The sequence below is a fragment of the Gymnoscopelus braueri genome, assembly GCF_963280865.1.
Source record: "Gymnoscopelus braueri genome assembly, chromosome: 7".
NCBI lineage: Eukaryota > Metazoa > Chordata > Actinopteri > Myctophiformes > Myctophidae > Gymnoscopelus > Gymnoscopelus braueri.
In genome coordinates, this window is record NC_137608.1 from 39,964,802 (window position 1) to 39,982,676 (window position 17,875).

Sequence of the window (17,875 nt, forward strand, 5' to 3'; positions counted from 1 at the left end):
TATATGGGTTGAGAGAACGCACGTGCGCACGTGTGTTCTCTCAACACACACGCACACACACACACACACACACACACACACACACACACACACACACACACACACACACACACACACACACACACACACACACACACACACACACACACACACACACACACACACACACACACACACACACACCTTTCAGATATAGCTGTGTACATCTCATCCTACATCCCATTACTGTTCAGTTTCATGTACAGTTTACTCATTAGTTAGTTATTAGTCATCTAGTTCAATGGTTCCCAAAACTGGGGGTCGAAATGATTAGCTTAATGTGCAACATTGTTATCTTATTCAACAGTAAACAAACCAACATACAGTATAAGTGTATACACAGGGTATCTGCAAATGTCTAAAGTGACAATTTCATGACTTTTTAAGGCCTTTTTAATACCACATTGGCCAAATTGTCAAATATTATGTAAGAAAGAGGGAAACATTGTGAAAATAGCCGCTCTACAAGTTTGTAGATCGGCTATTTTCACAAAATGTATATCTGCGGAACCGTGTCAAACTAAATGTAATGCCTACAATACTTCCTCTTTGATTGATTGATTGAATACTTTATTAGTCAGAAATGTAAACAGCACGAGGTACAGTCAGACATTAAGGCTAAAAGGATAACTCAAAAAAGTCCTGGGGACTTGTTTCCATTGTGGTCCTATGTATTCAATTCATCAACATAGCATGGAATGCTGAATCTGCTATCAAAAACGCAACAACAACTCATATTTCAAAACACACCCTTTGATTCACTGCAAATACAAACATAATTGACACATTTAGTAATCACATTTTGTGCATATAGTAATTTGAATGACAGCAATCTGACAAAAGGATAGAGAGAGGCAATCACATGCCATTCTACTGTTTCATGGTTCTGTGTAGTAATGTCACTGCATACTTCGCTTTGATTACTAGGGCATGCCTCCTGTTGGAGATTTGCATTGTACTGAGTGCAATATTTTGCAAGTTCTTGTGCTATTTCTTGTTTACCTTTTTATAATTATATTCCTGGTTTGGTCCTTGATGGAAACAATTTGATTTGATTTTGTCCTTTTTTACATTTCTAGGCCAGGTGTTTCATCGCTTTTGCTCCACCATCAGTATTCAAATAGTGATGCACCGAAATAAAAGATTCTTGGCCAATACCGTAACCAAAATCAAAATCAATTTCCATTTATATCATTTATTATTATTTTTCTTTTATATGTTGCTATTTTTTTGTACCGTTGCTGCTGTCATGGCTTTGACTCTCAGGTAAAATAATGGGTCATTCTTTTGACCACATTCTTTTGTCTACTCATCAATTTCACTTAAACTCTGCAACAGTTTATAGTTGTCCACCTGTCCAAATCCCTCATGCCCTGTTGTTGTTTCTCTAGTGTTGAATTGTTTTTAACACCAGACAGATAAAATGATCACATTATTTGAAGTGAGGGAAACATGCCGCTGTTTTCCGGTCATGTTATGAACGTGGGATGTGTTTTGGCTCATTTAGATAGAGAGGCTGGCATGACAGACCCATGGCTCTGGTTACATCAGTGATTCAAAGACCATCGAGTGGTTGTTTTAGTGTGATTTCAACATTGATTTGTTGTTTACACTGTAGTGTTATCAGGGGGAAAAAATACTATTGCACCATCACATATTTCTTCTTTTTTTTTCACTAATTTGGCCAAATACCAAAAAGGCTTTTTATTTCCTATTTTCAGCCGAATAATTTCGGTGGCCAAAATATCAGTGCATCCCTATGTTCAAGTATTGTTGTTTAGTACAATGATTTTCATTTAGTAATTGGACAAATTAATTCCTTAGTTCATTCAGCAACAGGACCAACTCAGCTGTTTTCTTTTGCCTTATGTTCCAATTCCAATATCCTTATTGATTATTGTATTTCCCTAACCTCACCCCCCACCCCGCTCTGTCGTTATATGGAGCAAATTACATTATTTCCCCTTAGAGTACTGCTTTTGTTCCCTCCCACAGTGTAACCAGATCAACTTTGCATCACTGATTTCGACATAGTTTTTAATTGTTGATCTTATTTTATTCTTGAATTTTTCCATGTGTGACAGAGTTATTTAGTCTCCAAAGAGTATGGTCCAGATCAAGGTTCAATTTCATAGTTAGCAAAGCATGATCAGACAATAGGATTAGATTTATGTTCTGACATTCTGTCACCCTTCATACAAGATTATTTAACATAAAGAATAGTCTAGTCTTTGAGTATTTACAATAAGATTGTGAAAAAAGTAAAATGTCTTCTTTTGGTGTGGGGAGTTATCCATACATCTGTGTATAAGCCCAGTTGCCTTCTAAACCTTTGGGAAGATACGGCTATAGCTCGCACTGATTGGTCAGCTGCCATATAACCCTTGGGGAAGATACGGTAGATAACCAATAAGCCCAAGCGTATCACCCTCTCTGTCCTTTTATCACACCCCTCACCCAAGACAAATATAGAGACCCTTTTTATCTTGTATATTATAAAATCTTTTATATATTTTTAAGATGTATTTTTGGGCTTTTATGCCTTTATGATAGGACAGTAGGCTGACAGGAAATGGGTAGAGAGATGGGGAGTGACATGCAGTGGTGTAAAGTAACTAAGAACATTTACTTAAGTACTGTACTTAAGTAAAATGTTGAGGTATTTGTTTATTTACTTTACTTGAGTATTTCCAATTTCCAATACTTTTACTTCTACTCCACTACATCTCAGAGGCAAATATTGTACTTTTACTCCACTACAATTATTTGAAAACTTTAGTTACTAGTTACTTTTCAGATATAAATTATTACATTATAAAACATACATTTGCCAATTTAGCCCTATTTTATACCTAGGCTATTTGAAAATAGCATCGCGACGCGTTGTTAGCTTGTAGATCTGCTATTTTCAAATATTTAGTACTTTTACTTTTGATACTTTAAGTACATTTTGATGCCAATACTTTTGTACTTTTTCTCAAGTACATTTTGAATTCTGGAGTTTTACTTGTAACAGAGTATTTTTATATTGCAGTATTGGTACTTTTACTTAAGTAAAGAATTTGAGTACTTTTTCCACCACTGTATTTTATTCATTAAAAAAAAGTTACATAGTGCAGCTTTAACCACTTTCACTTATATTTACTTTAAAAAAACAATGTAATAGCACATCTGACAGCTCACAACGCATCACATTGTGAGCTTGTAGATCAGATCCTTAGATCAAAACAGTTTTGTGCCACACTGTGTTAATTTATGGAGAACACATTAAACGTTGAGATATGGAGATATAAGGTTTCTGCCCCGACAGCCAACGCTATGCTTATTGACTTCAGACGGACGTGACGAGACTAGACTCAAACATCCTCATCCAGCTTTCAACAGAGTTTTCAACAAGTTTACCGTTAACCCATTAAGACCGGTCATTTTAGATTTCTTTTTGGCTATTCAACAATAGCAGGCGATTCAATAGCAGGCTATTCAAGCAAATGCCGCGCTATGAGCTTGTAATCTGCTATTTTTGAAAAATATAGATTATTTTTTTAAGCTAACATTTGTAACTCAAAGCTTCTGAGGGGGGGGGGGGGGTCCACAAAATAAATCTAAATCCTAACAGTGTGTTGCTATATCAGTGGTGCTCCAACTTTTCCATGTCAAGGACCCCCAAAATGATATGTATTTGGCCGCGGACCCCCATCTCAAAATGTGTTGTTCCAGGGACCCCCAGAAGCACAGATCGGAGTAACATTTTTTCGCTTTAAAACAGATTTATATATATCTACTTATATAAAGGGCAAATTGCTACTTCCGCCGCTGACGCCCACAGCCATTCCATTCATTTGGACCTCTCGCCTGCTGACGCCATACCCACAGCATTGATTTCGACTAAACACAACAACTACATCTGACATCTCACCACAACACCAGCCACAACGTGCACGCTGAATTTACGGGTGGCGTAGGGCACTTCTCATTGCTCACTACACATTTTCCACCTCGCAACATAATTAATTCTACTCGCCACATTACGACCACACCGGACGGGGAAACACTTTCACACCGTTTACCGTCAGCACAACCGAACGCCAACGGCCACAGCCGAAACAACACGAAGCGGCGGCCATTGCAATCAGCGGTGTTCGCTCGCAAAACTATGCACGGGATAATGCATGGGGGTCATTATTTACATTTAAAGCCCTTCAGGGCGATTAACCACCATTATCCCGCTTATTACACGCCTACTTAATAAATACATAAATACATTTACCCAAAAGTAACAACACAACGAAGTATATCCTTGCTTACGGCAATCAAAGTATTCCATAAGTATTGGGCTGGGCGGACAAGTACGCCTCGGAAAACAAATGACACAATAAAAAAAAAATCGCCCCAAAACACACTCGCCCCCCATATACAGCCGATTTGCCTGTAATACCGCCGGATTTGCCCCGGGGCGACTGTGTTTTGGGGCGAGCGTTTTGCGATTTCCCCCGTTGTTGCCTCGGAAAACAAATGACGAAAAAAAAAAAAACTCGCCCCAAAACACACTCGCCCCCCATTCTATATAGGCCTACTGCCGATTTGCCTGTCATACCGCCGGATTTGCCCCGGGGCGACTGTGTTTTGGGGGCGAACGTTTTGCTATTTCAATCGATCAAATAGAATCACTTTTCGGTTATTGCATCGTCTATTTCTCACTTCAAATGTTTTCACAAATATTCTTGACAGCAACGTTTAGTTGTAAATGACATTCGTTCTTTGTTTACATGGCTGTCATGTTGGATAAAGCATACAACCAAGAAGCGCAGGTTAAATCTCCACACACACATCCTTCCAGTATGATCTTCACCCAGCCAGCAACAACAACAAAACAATATTATGGTCTACCTTTCTTTGCGGTCAACTGTGAAGAATAACATTGCAAAAATAGTTCCAATCCAGTGCGTAACACACAAACAAAAACACCTAACTTTGAGTCGCGAGCGCCGTGAAGAAAAAGTCGAGGCTTTTAATGTGTGTGCGTCTGTGCGACATGTATGTGTGTGTGTGTGTGTGTGTTGTTGTCACGTGACCACTACTAGCCAACCAACAGCCTGGACTACATTCAGTGTTGCCAGACTGTGCGCGAGAAACAAGCCACCATCCATGTTTATGCAAAAAACAACAGACAAAGACGGCAACGCGACCGAACGTGTGTGGTGTGGGGGGGGGGCGGCGGTTGAGGGGAGACGACGTAGGCCTAATAATAGAGCCCCTTGCGCGGCTAGCGGGCCCTCTAGTATATATATATATTCAAAGATTTGCACAAAGATTTGCACAAATCTCCCACAAAAACAATCTGATCTACAAGCTCATAGCTTGTAGCAAATCTGCTATTTTTTTAGTAGCCAAATACATCTTGAAATGACACATTTCCCGGTCCCAGTTCCCGGTCTGGATGCATTAAGGAGCAGAGTATACATAGTCATTCAGAGGGACTGACAATAAGCTCAATAGTAGGAAGTCAGTATGTGTGAATTGTGCTCGAACCACAAATGCACAGAATGTCCTTTAGAATGCGGTTGTTAACATGGTAGCCTAGTTTCTTAGAGACACCACATTGTTCTCTCTGCACTCACTCATCATGTGACTATTTAGCCTGTCATTTGCCGACTTAATGACCCATCTATGTCATTTTAGATTTTCAAGATCTACAAGCTCAGAGCTTTAATGTAGATCTGGTATTTTTGAAAAATCTTGACATTTTTTGCAAAACTTTGCTTCTGGGGGATTCTACAAATGTCTTCTAAATCCTAAAAGTTTTCTGAAAAACTTATGTTGCTATATCAGTGGTTCTCAAACCTTTTCATGTCAAGGACCCCCAAAATGACATGTATTTGGCCGTGGACCCCCATCTGAAAATATTTAGTTCCAGGGACCCCCAGAAGCAGAGATTTGAGTTAAAAATGTTTTTAAAATATATATATATTCAAAGATTTGCACCCATTTTCATGTTTAAAAAAAAAAATAGCAGATCTACAAGATATTTTTTTGGGCATAAAAGACACAGGCAGCCAGACAGACTGACAGACGATTGCAAAGGGTTCTCTGACAACGGCATGTAATTCCCTATTTGCATCGTTAAGATTTTGAACAGTGGTTCTCAAAAATAGTAGATATACAAGCTCAGTAAGCTGGCGCCCAACGGGTATAAACCTGTATTTAATCAGTAGGCTGGTACCCAACGGGTATTGTGGGTTATATGTCATGGGTCATAACATATAACCTTAGAACTCCATATATGGCTTTGGCTGATACATCTGACTCTGACATCAGGGAGCCCATATTTGGGCATGGCTGACCTGCTGGGAGGCCATATATGGATATACCGTAGCAACGGGATGTCATAAGCAAACTAGCCAGCAGGATAAAAAGCACTGCAGCCTCAGAGAGAGTCCAGATTAAATCAACGCATGCCACGAAAGGTCCAACAATCTCCGTTCTCCAAGACTCAACTCTTTACTACATAATCTCTTCAAGAGTGTTATCTTCAAAACTCTTTCGACCAAGATTCAAAAACAGCTCTAGAGTCTAGAAGAATCCCTATTTGGCTCTTGAGCTCTTCATTCTTCTACAGAGCAGGGAACCAACAGGTTTCTACTTCAATTCACCGTTAGCTGTCATTTTCAAAATGTTTTCTTGGACGTTGCATCAGAAAGGATCACCAACGAAAGATGATTATGTTGCCGTAGCGGTGAGACACAAGCTGTACTACTTTGGAAGGAACGGGGACGAGAACAAGGAAGATCAGATTGATGTTCAGGTCTTCAACACAGTGTCTTTACGTTGGATGAAGTTGCCCCCAGTGACACCTGGAAGAGGAGAACGGCCCCCTGAGTTTTCCCCGATTCTTTATGGCCTCACAGCTGTGCTGATAGAAGATATCATCTACATCTGGGGAGGGGTTAAATACAGTAAAAGTGAGTACCACTACTCCAACCTGCTTCACGCTTTTGATGTGGACACCCATAGATGGTTCAAACCACAGGTTTCTGGGGCTGTTCCAGAGGGGAGGTATGGCCACTCAGCATGTGTCTTGGGGAAGGTCATGTACTGTATGTCTATGGAGGAAATAATGATTTGACTGGATGGACTACTGACATGTACAAGTTTGACACCACCACAATGGTCTGGTCTGTAATTAACACCAGAGGCACTCAGCCACCTGCTTCATACTGGCACTCTGCCACCATCATCGGGACAAAGATGTTTGTATTTGGGGGCCTCGACGACGACATCAGAGTGTTTGACACAGAGACCAACTGCTGGCTGAACACACCTTCTGCACATCTTCCAGAAGGACGTAAGAGTCATTCAGCCTTTGCCTACAATGGAGAACTATACATATTTGGTGGTGCAGACTATGGCCGAGACTTCAATGATCTGTGGAAATTCAGTTCAGAGAGCTTCTCCTGGAAGAAGGTTGAGCCCAAGGGGAAAGGCCCGTCTCCGACGTTTAGGTCTTCGACGTCTAGTTGCATGGTGGGAGATCGTATCTTCCTCTTTGGAGAACAAACAGCCGATGAGCTGTATGTCTTAGACTTGAGTCCTAGTCTGCAGACGTTATGTAAGCTAGCGGTCATTCAATACGGTGTGGAGCAGTCTGAACTCCCACACAACATCCGGTGGGAACTGGCAGCCATGACTACCATCCTCGAGAAGGATCACAGGCTGGACAACGTCCTGGTGGCGATCGATCACTGACTTGAAGCGTGTTGCGGATAACATCTCAGAGAAGGATTTGGACTTTCGCAAATTGGACGTCATTGCGGAGAGACTCACTGCCCTGCAAGGCCAAGTTGCTTTGTTGAGAACCAGAATGGAGGGAGAATAAATCGTATTTCTCTCACTCTAAACGGATCGAATATGGATTAATTTCGGACAGCAACATTCCTCTGGTGGCTACAATGTCGAGAGAGCCCCCCCCCCGTGTTCCTTCCCCCGCCCTGCTTCCTCATGGACACCTGTTGTTATGACTCCGGGTTGGGGCCGAATCAATGGTTGTCTCCACAGCGTCACAATTTACTGTGCTTATCGCAATGACACCAGCGGAGTGAGATAACAACATGACCGGCTGAAACTCGAAGGACAAAACCCCAGGCATGGACTTACATAACCTCGAACACGCCTTCGCTTCCCTGCATCCGCATAATACAACAGAAAACAAAAAAAACAAAGTACTAGCAGTGATGACTACCATCCATCCACTAAAGAATGACAATAAATAAAATATATATTTTTTAAAAGACTACGGTTATTGCACTGTAGTTAAATAAAATGGTTATAATGCGATGCATTTATGTGACTTTGTTATAATGCAAAGATACAGTATGACATGAGATGCAGTCAAAATGGCTCCTTTGGACAAAAAAAAAGTCTGGACACCCCTGACTTAAACCCTTACAGTATTAGGTTTGGGATCTGGAATCGGAGGAATCGGGAGGAACCGGATCCAAGATTGAGGAGCCGGAATCGGTTCCATGTCATTTGGAACCGTTTCAGGAACCGGTTTTATCTATACTGTCAGAGCTGGTCTTCACGTCTGCTATACAATTACAATACCGGGGGTTCTCAAACTTTTAGATTCCATGGACCACAATAACTCAAGAGTTACAGACCTGTTAGGATCCATTTTGAACCCCCTATCCGGCTTTCTTTTTTTTTCTCCGATTCTACCGGACCCCCGTGCGTGTAATGAGGCGATGATCTCCGTGGTGCGGACGGTGGCGGAAAATATTCAATTTTTCAACGGTACAGTAGAATCGCTCATTTTGCTGGCAAGGGGACGAAAAACAATGCCAGGGGTTTTCTAAAAGAGTTTGCAGCCTCTGCCAGCATTTTTTACAATTTCATACCCTTTCAAGTAGTCACAGAATATTTATCTCCAGTATGATTGATCCCCTGATGGTTGCTAATCACTGAAGGTTTTCAGGTGTGGTTTCAAAAATGTCAAGAGGTCATCGCGACCTCATTGACATTTGTTGTTTGATGTTTGAAAATTTGAATTTCACTCAAAAATACATAGTAAAACATAGGAAAATTTTGAAATTCTTTTCCGTTTATTTTTTAACATTGAAGTGAATGGAGCAGCAAATCTTTGGATCGCGTTATCTCCTGGTTCTTTGTGAAGAACGGAAAAACGGAAAACCCCCAAAAATAAAGAATCATTTTAGAATTAAAATAAAAAGATTGTAATTTGTTTTTAACCTGAAGCCGATTCTACAAATGTTTTCCAAATCCTAACAGTTTTCTGAAAACGTATGTTTCTATATCAGTGGTGCTCAAACCTTTTCATGTCAAGGACTCCCAAAATTATATGTATTTGGCCGCCGACCCCCATCTCAAAATATTTTGTTCCAGGGACCCCCCCAGAGATAAAACAGAATATAACAGAAGAGTTAAAAACGTTCGCTTTAAAATAATATATATATTGAAAGATCTTCACACATTTTCACGATCTTTCAAAAATAGCAGATCTATAGCCGATCTACAAGCTCTATAGCCGATCTACAAGCTCACGACGCGTTGTGAGCTTGTAGATTGGCTATTTTCAAACATTTTAGTACTTTTACTTTTGGTACTTTAAGTACATTTTGATACCAATACTTTTGTACTTTCACTCAAGTACATTTTTTATTCCAGACTTTTACTTGTAACGGAGTACTTCTACATTGCAGTATTGATACTTTTACTTAAGTAAAACATTGATTACTTTTTCCACCACTGGTGACATGCAGCAAAGGTCGTCGGGATCGGGACTCGAACCCGCGACACGTTGTCAGGCTACACTGAGCCTAGGTGCCTGGAACGCTACGCCAGTGGTCCAGGCCATAAAAACCTGTTTGGTTAACAAATTAATGCTTTGTAAAGACAAGTGCAATAAATCCCAATACAATCAGTGTTATGTTATACAAATATAATCATTAGACATTGCATCCTCAAGGTTTAGGCAGGGACATCACGGCCTGTCTAGACACACTGTAATAACTTTGAAACAGGCCTGGACATTTAGAACTCTCTGCTGCACCCGCTGTGGACTAAATCATCTAAAGTAGTAGTACACCCTAAAGCTCATGTGCAGAAATAAATAGATGGCTTGATAGTTTCTGTGCTTTTTGGTGTACTTTTCAATCTATCAATTATCTTTGAATGCTAGAGCAAAGGAGAGATTTGTATATTCCTTTCTCAATACTTTAAAATATGCTGCTATTTAAATCCAATACACAACAGACTTGCTGACTCGAATTATCACAGGTTTGTGCTCATATCTCCTGTTCACTTTCAATTTCCTGGGACCTATCAATGAAGATTTGAATGCCTGTATGGTATTGCTGCTGCTCTGTGAAATGGTATCTGACTCACACCTTTTGTGTGACTAATAAGCACGTGTGCACTGAAGTTTGCTGCAGTGTCAAAAGTAAAGACACATGCTGCTATAGGCGTTAAGGTGCATTTTTTCATTATTACATTGCAGTAAAACCTACGTGCAGAACTTTTGAACATAACCTAAAGCGATAGTGTTGTGTTATATAACTGTGTAATAACCGATTTATCACAGCAGGCTTAAATGACCTTAAAGAGGTAGTGGTAGGCTGGCTTTTTTTTATATCCCGTTGACTATGACTCACACTATACTTGACATTACAGCGGAGCAATTTCCAAAGCGCCTATCTCCTGTTCTTGGGAGGGAGCAGGAGGCTGACTGTAGGGATGGGACGATAATCATTATTATTACCCGGCTTGGTTGAATGCTTGATTCTGATCGGCCAATCGCTGAATTCAGCGGTGTGTTATTTCTGGACATTGCACCACACACACATAAAAAAGGGTTAATCACGTAGAGAGCAGGCTGACATTCTCCTCAAGAGCAATCTGCTGTCTGATTACATAAAGTTTGTTAGATTTTTAGGTAGGCAATAGGCATTGATTTGAGCCATACAAAGTTCCTTCGGGACGGCAGTGCCTCAGGAGGTGTGGCCACTTGGGGAAACAGAAGGTTCCAGGTTCGATCCCCGGCTCCCCCCTGTGTTAGTGTCAAAGTGTTGTTGAGCAAGACACCCCTAACTGCTTCCGATGAGCAGGTTGATGCTTTGAATGGTTTCCTCCGCCGTCTGTGTGTGAATCATTCAGATTCACTTTATTGTCACTTAGATGCACTGTTTAGGTACATAGATGTGAAAAATGTACGCTTGTAAGCGCCGATACAATAAAACAATAAAAACATAACAAAACAACCTAAAAGCACTCGATAAACAATAAACACAGGGCAAGAATAGAAATATAAAGTGCAGAGTACAAAAAGTTATTGCACATTCACTTTTCACTGTCACTTAACAGTCTGATAGCCTGTGGGGAAAAAAAACTGTTCCTCAGCCTGAGAGGATCCTGTATCCCTTCACCCTTTTGGACTTTGTGTGCGTGAATGAGTGATGGCTCTCCAGCATGGTGGGCCAATCACAGAGCACCTTCAGCCACCAGTGGTCGATTGGTGGGGACATCTCAAGTTACTGTGGACCAATCACGACTTGTCTCATCCTCTATATAGCTGGGCTGTTGTTCTTTTTTTTGTTCATTTTTTTATCCCGCGATTTTGTGCTGGGCTGTTGTTCATTAGTAATGTCTCTTCTGCATCTAGGCATGTCCAAGCTTGGGCATGCTCTGTCAGACCATGTTTTACCTTTATGACGTTTAGGTTAGCTTTAAAACCCTGAGTTTAGTTTAGAGGTTATTTTGGTAACAACTGGCACAGCCCTCCCTGTGTCTTGGTCATTTCTTGAATTCAATCCTTTGTTAAAATCACTTCATGTAAATAAATTAATTTTCTTTGCACCTTACCACCGTGTTTTGTTACTCCCTGTGCCCTAGACTCTTATCAGGGTCGGAACAAATCCACATTATAAAGTGCTTTGGATGAAGGTGCTATATTAATGCACCATTTACTTCCTTGGCGCTGATTGGTCCAGTGGTTTGTGAGATTTCGCCCCTGACAGACACACAGACAGACAGACAGACTCACAGACAGACCCTCTCCTAGATGGCTCTGCCTCAGAGCCACGGCATAAACTTTTGCACAAAGAAGGATGGAAGATAACTGAAAGGGAGTGTTGCATATCACAGTGTGTGTACTGTATAACTGTGTAATAATTGATTTATTAGAGCATGGAGTCTATTCATAGCAGTGGTTTCTTAGTATTTCACTATGGGACACAGGCTGACGTCTTGTGGCCAAATCTAACCCTGTTTGTCCTAGTTTCTGATTATCCATGAGCAATTACTTAATCCATTCAATGCCGGGCTATGAGCTTGTAGATCTGCTATTTATGAAAATAAACCGTGAAAATGTGTGCAAATCTTTGAATATGTGTATATAATTTTTTTTAACTCAAATCTTTGCTTCTGGGGGTCCCTGGAACAAAATATGTTGAGATGGGGGGGGGGGGGGGGTATATGACAAATACATCACATTTTGGGTGGTCCTTGACATGAAAAAAGTTTGAGATCCACGATATTATAGCAACATAAGTTTAAAAAAAAAAGAAAACTGTTAGGATTTAGAAGACATTTGTAGAATCCCCAGAAGCAAAGATTTGAGTGAAAAAAAAATCACTTTAAAAAACATTATATTCAGAAATTTGCATACATTTTCACGATGAAAATAAATAAATAGCAGATCTACGCGCTTGTAGCGTGAGCTTGTAGAGCTGCTATTTTTGAATAGCCCAAAGTATAAAATAATGGTTATAGCAAATAAAAATCTAAAATGGCTCAGTATGCATTCCCGGATTGAATGGGTTAAAATACTTGACGTGGTGATGTTTTGCAACTGAATTAATAAGACGTTAGTTTTTCCATTTACGCTTCCATTTCCTCCACTCCGCAAAGAAATAATAACGGATGCTCATATCGTGATGCTCAGATTTTCTTTTGTGATTTCATTTCCGCAAAAACACACAAAGCTGAAACAAGCTCTTTATATTCATCGAATTGTTTTCTCTAAAACCCTTTGTCTCTCTCAAAACAGGCTTCTTTCAATTGAGTCACCAAACTGCTCACAAACAGATTAAAACGCTTCCGATAAATGTGTTCTTATTCAGAAGCCTTACCCATGCTTGTAATTGTAATTAAGAACAGACTCATTTGGTCTTGGACTGTTTTTTCAGCGCCCTCCTACTACATTTTCTCAGATGTCTTGGGTGGCCTTGTTGAAATTAAACTAAACCACCCAACCTTGTAGTATTAGATTAAGTCTATAATAGTTTTCCTTTTGCGCAACATACTGAATAGCCAATCTTTCGGTCAATAAACGTACTGTAGAAAGGAAATTGTATCCCCTTAAATTATTATAGTTTTAAGTTTCATTGTCACCGGTGGTTGATTTAAATAACCTCTTGCTGTTAGGCTGTGTGAATTATGAGTCGATTTCCTTAAACAAATGGGGCCAGCATCACACAGCTGGTACCAAGGAAAGAACTGTGTGTGTGAGATAAGCAGATGAAGGGAGATGTAAAGACAAATACATCTCATTGCTTGTACGAGATAGAGTAGACGTCTAAGCTGGCCACTTTGATTGCGGTGGCAGCCCTGCCCACTGTGCCAAGGGATGGCAGTGGAAACTCAGGGATGGGAGTGGAAATTCCCATCCCTGAGTCAATTGCCACCCGGCGACCATGATGATGACTTCTTCCTGATGGCTCTCTCCTGTTTCACTCTTGCTGGACCCCCAAGCTTTTCATTTGTCAGTGTCCTACGGCTACATCTACAGTAAAGCCTCTTGCGTGCAAACAAACCAGAGCTTTGGCAAAACAAACGGAAACAAAAATAATCGATCTGCTGTATTATGTTGTACGGCACTGTTGTCCCTGTGGTAAAAGCTTTGTCCTTGGTTGGAAATCTTTACTTCCAGGTGGATAACTCATGGTTTAACCACGTAAACCATACAGTATATACTTTCTCTGTTCGCGTATTTCTCCTGAATGTTAACCTATCATGACGCTAGGGTTCATGTGGTTCAGTAGGACTGTTATTGTGCTGATTGGTCCAAGGCCACCTAAACAGAGTGGTGGTTGTTGCCCTTCAGAGGTTTCAGAGAGTCTGTCTGCCCGCCCGCCGGCTGTACCCCTAGCTGCCTCAGTGGAACAGCGGCGAGGTCAAGTGGGGCGCCATGAATTACAAATCCCCTGCTGATTTGTAAATTGTCAGGACATTGATTTACAAGGCCCAGCTAAGGATTGAAATCCTCTGGCAGCGTGAGGATGTGGAGCGTGCAGAGGGAGTGTAATCACACAGCAGATTGCTCTTGAGGAGAAGGTCAAAGCCCGCTCTCTATGTGATTAACCCATTAAGACCGGGAACGCATCTGTGTGTCATTTTTTGATTTCTTTGGGCTATTCAAAAATAGCAGATCTACAAGCTCATGGCGTGGCACCGAGTGCCGCGCCATGAGCTTGTAGATCTGCTATTTTTGAAAAATGTGTGCAAATCTTTGAAGATATATTTTTTAAAGCAAACATTTATAACTAAAATCTTTGCTTCTGGGGGATTCTACAAATGTCTTCTAAAATCCGAACCGTTTTTTGAAAAAAACGTATGTTGCTATAATATCAGTGGTTCTCAAACTTTTTTCATGTCAAGGACCCCCCAAAATTGTATGTATTTGGTCACGGACCCCCATATCAAAACATTATGTTCCAGGGACCCCCCTCCCCCCAGATGCAAAGATTTGAGTTAAAGATGTTCGCTTGAAAAAATATAGAAATTCAAAGATTTGCCAAAAAAATCACGATAAAAACAAAGCAGACAAAGCAGATCTACAAGCTCATAGCGCGGCACTCGGTGCCGCGCTATGAGCTTGTAGATCTGCTATTTTTGAATAGGCAAAGTATGAAATAATGGTTAAAGTGGTTACACAGAGATGCGTTCCCGGTCTTAATGGGTTAAAACCTTTTTATATGTGTGTAGTGCAATTTCTTGGCCCATGGGGCCATAGGTGATACAAAAGGGACTGTCAGTCCTCACTGCCCCCTCCCAAGAATAGAGCCTGATTGCACCACAGGAGAAAGTTTGTAATCACTTTTCCCAATTGTTTGGAGAGGAAACTTTGTCCTAATTGCTTAATTATGATTGTTGCTTTTGAATTGACGATGACAACCAAATCAGTTTTGTTTGCACCCTGCTATGATTGCCTGACCTGACAACTCATGCGCGCTGCATATTTGCAAACATTCATTTGAAAATACGTTTTTCATCAGCTAGCAACGCATGCCATCTATTAGATGTCTGTCAAGTGCCTTTAACCTCTTTTGGAACCATATCGACATATGCATTACTCTTTAAAGTAGGTCATCCTGACATCGGGTCATTTAAGAGATTTCATAAAGAAAATGGGAGACAGCAGGTGACAATAAAAAAAAAAAAGGGAGACAGCAAGTGAAAATGCATTTATCAAAGGTTATGGGCCTGACTGAATTTATTGTTTTCTTAATGTAATTTATTCTCCAAAATGTTTTCAGGCACAGGTGAAATACAGAGCAAAAAAAGCAATGTTTTGCAATCTTCACAAGTTGAAACATTCTAAAGCATAACTACTTTTAACTTAATAAGGCACGGTAATACAGTAACTTGATTTGTATGTTGCATTCACTAATCTTCTCATTTCAGCATTTTACCACGGTCTGGAGTATTTGTGTATGCATTTACAAAGTATTGTACATACGTCATGGGTTTAATTAAGATTGTCAGAGAGATTACAAAGGGATTAAAACAACTATACAAACAATTTAGCGTGACAATTGTGCTAAATATATGGCATGTCAGCTGTCATTATTTCATACTTAATCTGCTAGGGATGAACTAAGATGAGATGATTTGTGTTTTGAGTCGTTCTGTCACTCACTGCAGCCCTGCTAGTTTTAACTGAAAGGACTGACACTTCACATAAAGGTTTATTGGTTGAGGAGACTGCTGCCTGTGTGCCCGTTGTGTGCTTGTCCTGACTCTGGCTCTTTTCTTCTGTCTTCTAGTAGCCGACTGTCGGATCTTAGAGGGCTTGCAGAGATATGCCTCCATCCCCACGTACCTACCCGTCAACTACCAGGTGTTCAACGCAGACTCTGCGTTCTTCCTGAAGGAGGCCAACCAGGAATTCATGAGGAACTCTAGTCTGCTGTCACGGACCGAACCCTTCTTCATCTACCAGGCCCGCAGCTTGCCCTCGGTCAACGCCAGCTATGGGCCTCTGTCCGTGGAGCAGCCCGTCCCTCTGGAGCTCTTGCAGAACCCTGGGACATTCCCCTCCTCCTCCATTTTCACATTCAACTGGAAGGTGCAGACCTTCATCATCAACAACAAGATCCACCTGGCCAAGCCCAAGGTACAGGTGCTGTTCTACGTCGCGGGCAGGGACTGGGACGACTACAGCGCCATCGACAAGCTGCCGTGCGTGCGCATGTTCGCCTTCCACGAGACCCAGGAGGTGCGCGGCAACTGCCAGCTCAGAGGCGAGCTGGGCATCTGCGTGGCCGAGCTGGAGCCGCTGGCTGGCTGGTTCAGTCCGCCCAGCGTCGTGCCTGGGCGCCAGAGGATCCCGGAGGTGTCCGACGGCACCTCGGTGGAGCTCTACTACATGTTGCAGTCCACAGAAGCCGGGGAGTGCCACTCGGAGGAGGCCAGGAGGGACAACTTCATCCGCTCGGGCCAGGAGAGCCTGTTCGGTACCTCCACCACCACCCCGCTGAGGCGGATCGGCAACGTGAGGCTGTATCAGAACCCCGCTCCTCCCCCTCTAGCCGAGCACCGGCTGGATAGCAACTTCATGGTCATGGTGCCTGCTACACCCATGAGACAGAGGGACACAGTCTCTGCCTTCATCACCGTGTCAGCCTACTCTCCTGTGGAGATCTTTACTCTCAGGTAAGAGCACAATTCTCAAGCCATTTCTGTATCAACCAAGGTTGTGAGGTGTATCGGTGTGGCCAGGAAGATAAACATAGGACAGTTCAGGTGCTGGTATAAATGGCTTTGTCTTTGAGAATGCTGTGGGTTCTGGCCTTTTCTGTCAGGCACCAAGGGTGGCAGTGGAGCTTTACAGATTGGTTTGTGTGTGGTTACTCTCTACTGTGGTATGATGTGTATGAAATAAGTATGTAGTTAAGTTGCTGATATCCAAACCATAGTATTCTATTGTAGTATTTTTTTTTTTTTGGGGGGGGGGGGGTATGCCTTTATTGATTGGACAGTAGACTGACAGGAAATGGGGAGAGAGATGGGGAGTGACACGCAGCAAAGGTCGTTCGAACCCGCGACACGCTGGCATTGCAGCCTAGGGTGCCCGGACCGCCACGCGCCGGCCCGGGCCGACATACAAAGAACTTAATTAGTTCAAGGTTCCAAGGTTTTTGTTGTCACATTCACATACTATACAGTTGGTAGCAGCACTATAGACGAATCCACAGAGCGCTGCGGTGTCAGACTCCTGCGGTGTCAGACTCCTGCGGTGTCAGACTCCTGCTGCGCTGTGCATTCTGACACTGCAGTTATGACTGCGCCACTGTGCGCCAGGGGAGCGCTCTGTGGATTCGTCTATAGGCAGTGAAATGATTGTACTTCCAAGCTTCTTGAAAAACAAGAACTGATCTTGTATCTGTATTGTATGTATGGTATGTGACTGACAATGAACACTTTCAACCCTGAACCTAATCGTTTTCTGTGTACTGAGTACTTTGTAGTGTTCAGTTTGTGGATGACTTCAAAGAAACTGGATTCTGATGTTATCGTTTTTGCCTGGCCTCTGCAATTAAAT

General features: G+C 41.8%; 1 protein-coding gene across 1 annotated transcript in view; it reads left to right on the forward strand.

Annotated features, from left to right (window-relative positions):
- The window catches only part of LOC308089586 (transmembrane protein 132C), a gene marked incomplete at its 5' end in the record, with an annotated part of 217,603 nt that overhangs the window by 39,884 nt on the left and 159,844 nt on the right, over positions 1 to 17,875 (forward strand). The window contains one exon of the mRNA XM_080434397.1: positions 16,098 to 16,986. Coding sequence (XP_080290523.1) covers positions 16,098 to 16,986 — 889 coding nt within the window. The remainder of the gene's footprint in view (positions 1 to 16,097; positions 16,987 to 17,875) is intronic.